This window comes from Coenobita brevimanus, chromosome 52 (assembly GCF_032717465.1).
Source record: "Coenobita brevimanus isolate Jiangsu-jjx chromosome 52, ASM3271746v2, whole genome shotgun sequence".
In the NCBI taxonomy this organism is placed as follows: Eukaryota; Metazoa; Arthropoda; class Malacostraca; order Decapoda; family Coenobitidae; genus Coenobita; species Coenobita brevimanus.
Window position 1 is genome coordinate 6,574,174 of NC_137005.1, and position 8,638 is coordinate 6,582,811.

At 42.0% G+C, this 8,638-nt stretch overlaps 1 protein-coding gene across 1 annotated transcript in view; it reads right to left on the bottom strand.

Moving 5' to 3' along the window:
• The window catches only part of LOC145400384 (chitin synthase chs-2-like), a 29,649-nt gene that overhangs the window by 18,582 nt on the left and 2,429 nt on the right, over nt 1-8,638 (bottom strand). The window contains exons 4-7 of the mRNA XM_080272899.1: nt 6,146-6,276; nt 5,337-5,499; nt 1,504-1,719; nt 391-562 (exon numbers count right to left, since the gene is read on the bottom strand). Of these exons, the coding sequence (XP_080129025.1) occupies nt 391-562; nt 1,504-1,719; nt 5,337-5,499; nt 6,146-6,276 (682 nt within the window). The remainder of the gene's footprint in view (nt 1-390; nt 563-1,503; nt 1,720-5,336; nt 5,500-6,145; nt 6,277-8,638) is intronic.

The window sequence follows — 8,638 nt, forward strand, 5'->3', positions numbered from 1 at the left end:
AGTGGGTAATTAAGTCCCTCCTATCGGATTAAGCCTGTGCATGTTTACATCCAAGGGATGGTTGGGGCTTATTGCTTACTTAATGCCACTCAGGGATGAGTGAGGCTGGTCACTCACATCTAAAATGTCAGGACCAACTTGCCTAGCCCTAGGCTCCTAGGCTCCTCATGGGGTAACACAGGATTAGATAATAAATGAATGGATGAATGAAATAAAGTGAATAAACTATGCTATGTAAACACTGTGTGTTCTTATTTACCCCCCCCCCCACTTTCAAAAATCCTGCGCACGGCCCTGTTTTGGGTATATTAGAAGATACAAGGTAGGCTACCAGTTTATTAATGAGAGCAACGAGCTTAATTCCCTCTTCTTACTGCCGTTGCATCTCACCTGAATGCCTTGTCCAGCTGAAACACCGCCTCGAAGTCCTCCAGGCGCGTTCCCATAGCGATGACCATGACGGTAAAGAAGACGATGGCCTTCCACACCGAGATGAACATGTAGCAGAAGTAACGGGTCTTCCACAGCCTCTCCTTGATGCCTCCGAAGTACTTGACGATCGCTGGAGGAAGGCATTAGGAACGTGAGGAGTCAACAGGACCATCTTGCTAATGCTATACTATCTTTTCTACATACTTAGTCTTTCAGGTAATTAATATGAAACAGAAGTAGTGGGTCTTCAACAGTTTCTCCTTGATGCCTCCGAAGTACTTGACGATAGTTGGGAGAGGATCAAAGGGGAATTCAAGAGGATGAAGGGGATTAATATGTAACTGTGAAAGGAACAGAGGGCAATAAAGGAGATAAAAGGGGTTAACATGTAAAAGAAAGAGAATCAAAAGGGGAATCTATAACCAGACACCTTACTCCCGCAGGGGGTGGCCTCATACAAATCGCCTCCAAATCACCCTGTCCTTCACCATCATGCTACCTTTCCTCAGACTCACACCACCCTCATTTATACTGTAAATACCTCTCCACCCCAACCCTCCACCTCATTTCAGTCTTTTAGCGTCGTTATTAAGTTGTAGAAGAGGCTAGTTTTCAATAGCCCCTCCTCTCTCTCTCTCTCTCTCTCTCTCTCTCTCTCTCTGGCTCAGTGAAACGAGGTATTCTTGTTTCAGTTGTTAAACCGACCTATGCAATCGACCAATTAGCAACAAACAAACCGCAGTCATACCAACATCTCTCAACCTCCTCCCAAAAAGAGGATGGCGGACAACTACAACAACAACAGCTACTGCTATAACCACTACTACTACTACCACCACTACTACTACTACTATTGCTGCTGCTGCGTACTATTGATGTAACGATTGATGTAACATATGTCGACACTAAAATCATCTAAATACCTTACGAGAAAATATCAATGCGTTGCATGCAGAAGAAATCTCCCAGGGAAGAAATATTACAAAGCCTCCTAGAACACAGCCCTTAGAATTTTACAAAGATTTTACGGGGATTTTACGAGGAGTTTACGAGGATTTTACGAGGACTCACAGAAGTTGGATTTCCTGTCGACGTAGTTCTCCCACCAGCCGAAGGAGGTGAGGAAGATGGCGGGAGGTAGAAGCCAGATTCGCCAGGTGTCGTTCCCCTGGGATGCCTCCACCAAGGGCCACATCACCATCCCACTCACCTGACACACCACCGCCACGACATCAAGGCCAATCTTGAGTTTTAGGTAGGGCTCGTTGTTGGTGCGGGAGAAGGAGCCTGGAGGAATAGCAAAAGGTTGGAGTGTGTGTGACTTTTTCTGTCTCTGTGCTTCTCTCTCTCTCTCTCTCTCTCTCTCTCTCTCTCTCTCTGCATATGTGTGTGTGTGTGTGTGTGTGTGTACAACGGGCTCTTTAATGTGTTTGTGTGTCACGGGGGTTGATCATGATGCTGATAAGGTGAGATATGCAGAGGAGGAAGCGATAAGGGAGAGTACAAGCCTTGTATTCCTAATCAGCCTTGCAAACGAAGGGGATACAGAGATGTAGGACGATTTTTGTGTGATCGGGTCCTGTAGAGTAGGTGAAACTAGAGAATTCGAAATGAAAGGGTCTTGAATTTGGCTGTCTGTTATCTTATTTTTGTTTTTTCTTGGAGGGAACAATTAGTGGGCTTCTGGCCTTTGGTTCCTTCTTCTTTGCATAAAAAATAAAAAACTCTTCCTTACCGATTTATTTTTTGCGTACAGTACCTTAACATTTTCTTTTCTTGTATTTTAGTTTTTTTCTTGGAGGGAACAATTGGTGGGCTTCTGGCCTTTGGTTCCTTCTTCCTTCCATAAAAAATTAAAAACTCTTCCTCAGCGATTTATTTTTTTTACGTATAACACCTTAATATTCTTTTGTATGCTATTTATATCGACTTAATTTAAACATACTCTACACCAGCAACATACAAGAAGATATTAAAGTGCAAAGTGAGGAATAAATCGCCAAGGAAGAGGTACTACGAAATCTCCAAAGCCACTTCCAATAAGGTCCCAGGTCCTCATATCGTGTGGTGGGATTTGGCTCTGTTTATTACCAAAGAATTTCAAAATATCTAGATCTATTCCAGGGAAATTTGGCATGCAGACTATTTATCCATCTATCTATTCATCCATCTATTTATCAATTTATCTATCTGTCCATCCATCTATCTATCTATCTATTTATCTGTCTGTCTGTCTATCTATCTGTCTCTCTGTCTGTGTGTCTATCTCTCGCCAAATGCCTTAATTCCAGAAGGGGCTGCCACATACAAAATTGCCTCCATGTCACCCTATCCCCCGCCATCAGACTGTCTCCATCTCACACGCCTCTCTCTCAAATACCTCCACCCTATTTTTTATAGTTAATAATAGGAGGAGGTCTCTTTCTCACCCCCTTTGTGGCCCTGTTCCTTTCTCTAAAAATAAATTAATAACAATAAAAATAGCCAGATATTCAGTGGCTGGTATATTGCTGCTCACTTATTTACCGAACCGAACCGTGGAAAAAGTGTGTGTGTGTGTGTGTGTGTGTGTGTGAGAGAGAGAGAGAGAGAGAGAGAGAGAGAGAGAGAGAGAGAGAGAGAGACAGCGTTTGGAGGTTTATCAGACGGACTAAACCTTTATGTAATACGTAATAAGCTTAATTAAAATCACTTACTGCTTGATCTACACATTCCAACAGTTTCGTGTGTGTGTGTGTGTGTGTGTGTGTGTGTGTGTGTGTGTGTGTTTTGACGTGGCACATTCTTCATTTTAAAAGCGGTAAAGCTCCTGTTGTCGAGGTATTGATAAGAGTTTTAATTATTTTTACAACTCGTGTTTATGTAATATGTCACCCCACTCCTAATACGTATGGAATTGTGTGTGTGTGTGTGTGTGTGTGTGTGTGTGTGTGTGTGTGTGTGTGTGTGTGTGTGTGTGTGTGTGTGTGTGTGTGTGTGTGTCTGTGTGCGTGTGTGTGTCTGTGTCTGTGTCTGTGTGTGTGTGTGTGTGTGTGTGTGTATGTGTGTGTGTGCGTGTGAGCACGCGCGTTTATATATATATATATATATATATATATATATATATATATATATATATATGTATGTATGTATGTACTGTATGCATATAATACCTAAAAAAAAAAAAAGTTATTATTTTCAAACTTTTCAAGAAGCTGGTGCTACATTCATGATACGGACATGTTTGACACATTCATAATTTCCAGCTTAACTATGTCATTACTGATACCGGTGATAAGAAGCTGATATCACTGGACGCTGGTATGGTTTCTAATCAACAAGTGAAACCACAGCCAATTGTGGGGGTAATGGATTGATATGCCCCAGATTTTTCTATGTGCATATATAGTATGAAATTTATACTCTTATGTATAATTAGTATCATCATCATTAGCCAGTATCCCATTATAATTACTTCATTAGGATGGTAAGATCCAGAAGCAGGCACTGGAATACACAGAAGTAGGAGAGCTACTAACGTTGCACTTAATGTAATGGGCCATAATTTATTTACTTATCGTACGGTGCTGGAGAGGGACGCCTTCATGTGGTGGCATTAAAAAAAAAAAATGGACGGCTTCACTGCCTTATACAAACATCCCTCAACTCTCACCTATCTCTCACAAGTGGATTACGGGGGATGGGCATAGTCAGGCTGCAGTCCACCTGGTTCACGTTGCAAATGAACCTTAGGCCACGGCAAGAACTTATCGTAGGAGTGTCTGAAATTCTTGGCTTTATTCCACAGACGAAACCATCCACAGTAAATGCGTTACATATTAAGTTTCTCTCGCAGCACTTATGAAATATAGCCATGTCGCCAAATGTCAAGTTAAATGAAATAAATATAAAAAACTACAGACATTTTCGGGTTTATTCTCTGCATCCCTGATCATTTTTTTCCTAGTATTCGGTACCATTCTTTCTCACACACTCACAAGTCAGTCTTTTAGCTTTCCACACCTCCTCCCACTCTCAAACTCACTCACATAAGTATCCTTGTCCTCCTTCTCTCTCTCTCTCTCTCTCTCTCTCTCTCTCTCCTGTCACCATATTTTCCAAACACATTCTCATCTACCCTCTGATCAATAGACGTTTTTACTACTGCCCATGATTCACAAACTTCTATATATCTTACCCGATCCAACAAACGCAATCCATACTATATATCCCACCACCTCCTCACTGCCACTACTCTTACTCTGGTCTTTCATACTCACGCGTCATGCCAGATCAACATTTCAGTCCCCTTACGCTGCAGTGGACTCATCATATTCTCACAGTCTTTGTACTGAATTATCTAATCTATATCAAGCTCTTCACAGTATCTGCCGCTACTCTTATTTGTGGCACTCATTCCACATCCTTTGCAAATTTCCCTATCTTCTCTTTAACTGTGCCAAGGCTACTAAAATCATCTTCCAGTGCAAATTTTCCTCAGTTCACCATCGTAGGTGAGATCTTGCCATTCTAACCAATGATGAGTTAAAAGTGTCGCTTCATAACCCCATATATGTATCAGGGTTATTGTTGGTAACTGTTCCTACTATTCCCGAGATGAGGGCAAGGCAGTTATTAAGCATGGCCCCCTTGACCACATCCATTTCGAGAAGCACCAGGTAGATCAGCAGCCCCGTCCCGACCATGTGCAAAACCTAATGAGATCTTGCCAGAAGGGTTCCAAAGCTACTTCACTGGTTCGGAACTCCAGATATGTGATAATATGGTAACCATCAAGAGCTTTATGTGTTGTTTTATGAAACTGAAACCCCAGAGACACACCAAATATGAAGACTGTGATTCTACCTACAATGGCCGAGCAGTCAGTGAGCATCAAGTACCAGAACTATATAACGTGACCGCACCTAGGACTCCTGGGATAAAGGCAAGGCAGTTCGTGAGCATGACCCCCTTGATCACATCTATTTCAGGCAGCACCAGGTAGATCAGCAGTCCCGTCCCCACCGTGTGCAGCGTCTCAAACGTCCACACCCACATGAAGTCACTCAGCGGGGGTGTCTTCCACGACTGTAGGAAGATTCGTTATGGAGTATTAGCAATGTGTGGACTGGGATCTTAAGTAATGTCTGAAGATCTGTAAGTAATTTAAAAAGGACTATGACTAAAGGAGAAAATCCATAAGTAAAAAGCAAACGTCTATTCTATCATCATTATCCTCATTATCATCATCATTATCAGCCCGACCTCTTATTACCACTCACGATATGGACGGCCATTTTCTATAAATAAATCGTGAAAGGAAAACCAAAGCCCTATTTTTTACAGGCATTTATCGAACGCCAATGGTTACTAGATCTGATTAGCCTGCATCTCACATTATGTAGTGCAGACAGCAGCGATAAAACTAGCCCAGGCACCTTTTTTTTTTTTTTTAAGTTGCATCAAAAAGTATCGTCAAGAAGTGGGGGACAGCCTTCCCTTTCGCGATGTAACTCTTAAACATACAGTGAACACACACACACACACACACACACACACACACACACACACACACACACACACACACACACACACACACACACACACACACACACACACACACACACACACACACACACACACACACACACACGAGCAAAGATCAAAGGCCCAAGAGTAACGTAACTTTAAAATGCACAGGAGAAACATAGGAAAGCACAAATCCGAATCTGACCTTGAAGAAGCACATGCGAGAGGACCTGAACAGGGTAAAGAACTCCGGCACGACGAAACAGAAGAAAAGCATCCAGGCCCACACCACATTCTCCTCGATGGGTAGGGTGGCGATGTAGTCCTTCTCCCGGGCTGAGGAAGGGACGAGTAGGGAGGCGGGTTAGAATGAGAGGCGATTCCAGAGAGAAAAATGGAAGAATTAGAGAGCAAGAGAGATCATTTTTAGAGAGGCAAGGGAAAGAAGTACACAGCGAGAGAGATAATTTTTAGAGGGACATGGGGAAGAGTTAGACAGCTAGAGAAATGAAAAGAGAGACAAGAGGAAAAGTTAAAAACGGGGGACAGGGGAGCGTTAGACAACCAATGAGACGAAATTAGCGGAAGGGGCGACGGGGGGACATTACACAGGTAGAGAGATGAAATAAGACATACAGGAGACAGGAGGACGTTAGACATTCCAGAGAGATGAAATTTGATAGCCAGGGGAGGCGAGAGTGACAGCCAGAGAGTGAAATAAGAGAGAAGGGGGACACGGGGATGTTAGACAGCCTGAGAGATAAACTTAGACACTTAGCGGAGGGAAGGGATAGGTAGCAGAAGGACGGGTTAGACAGTGAGGAACGTGATGTTAGACAATGACATAGATGAACTTAAAATGACAGTGTGTAGGAGGCGAGTCAAACAGCGAGGCGGCCGATATTACACTGTGAGAGAGGCGAAATATAAACACAGGTAAAATTACATGGTGAAGTTATAAGAGAAAAGGGAAAATGGAAAGAGTTAGCCAGCGAGAAAAATGAAGTGAGAGAGACAATAGGACAAGGGATGGGTTAGGCAACTGGAGAGATTAAATATTACAATAAAAGAGAAGAGCTCAGAAGGAAAAGGGGCTCCATTTTTTTACTGGGTACCTTTCAAGCACCTCTTCCATTGCGATTTATTTTACGTATTGCATCTTGGGTTTTGAGATATCGTTTTACTATCTACGTCGTTTACAAAAATAAGATTCAAGAGATTTTGATAAAGGTGTAAACTGATGAGGAAGAAATACTACATTTCTTTCACCTTAACTTGGCCTAGATTTTCGTCCTTTTGTAGCTTACTTCACGTGGCTCAGTGGCAGAATAAGACAATACTACGGCTCTATATACTTTCCATAGCACTTCTTCCTGACTAGCACCATACTCTAGCGTTAATCTATTGTTACAACTCAGCACTGAAGATTGAGAGACGGCAACTTTAGGCCAAACTGCACTAAGAAGAGCATAGTTGAGAGCTACGTGAAAACTCGTTCGATTCTCGGGCCGGTCAGACTGGTGGGTATAGTTTGTTTCTCCTTCACCTCTGTTCACCCAGCAGTAAAATTAGGGACCTGGTTGTAAATTTGACGGTTGTGGATCACTAAAAGACGAATGAAAGTTAGCACAAGTTAATTATATGTCTTAATGATCCCGCAGTAATCATTAGGCATATATTAATGACCTTTTCCTTATCAGTTTGCTTTAAATGACAGGTGTTATTAAGGTGTCCTGATAATTACATTCACCTGGATAAGTATTTGAGATAAGATAAAACCGTCCTTGTTAAAAGATTATGAAAGGTTCCAAAATATTACACTTTGTTTCATATTTCTGGTGCCGTAAATTGAGGGAGCAGGCAGTAAATAAAAAAAAAAAATACATAGATAGGTAGGTAGGTAGAGAGAGAGAGAGAGAGAGAGAGAGAGAGAGAATAAAGCGTAGATGAGTGAGAGAGAAACAGGAGGAACTAACATATGAAGAACATTATATAAACCAATGAAAGCACACACACACACACACACACACACACACACACACAGATAGATAGATAGATAGATAGATAGATAGATAGATAGAGAGAGATGTCGGAAATAAAGGTTTAACTCTCCCTGGGTGATAGCAGCTGATTACACTGATAGCGAAAGGCGTTTGTGACACCGTAATACCTCAAGACTTTTTGTATTTACATTCTTTACATCATGAATCACGTGGCTTATTTTCCCCTTTCTTTTTCTTTTCATTTTTTTTTCTTGATTTTCCTACTGCCAGACGAGACTTTTTCAGGCAGAGAGATTTGATATAGGCTTCATTAAAATATATATAAAACTATTTAGATATGAAAAAGAAGGAAAGAAAAAGAAAAAACAAGTATCTTTGGTGTGGAAGACGCATGCTGTGAGAGTGTCGCCTGCTTAGTTTGTTATTCGTTGCTTATCTGAAACGTGAACCCCCGGTGGACTGCAGCATTGAGTTCCCTGTCTCCTACTGTCCAGTGTCCTCCTTTCGCGGGACAGATAGATAGATAGATAGATAGATTGATTGATTGATGGATAGATAGACAGATGGTGAGAGAGAGAGAGAGAGAGAGAGAGAGAGAGAGAGAGAGAGAGAGAGAGAGAGAGAGAGAGAGAGAGAGAGAGAGAGAGAGAGAGAGAGAGAGAGAGAGAGAAACAGAGATAGAGACAGACAGACAG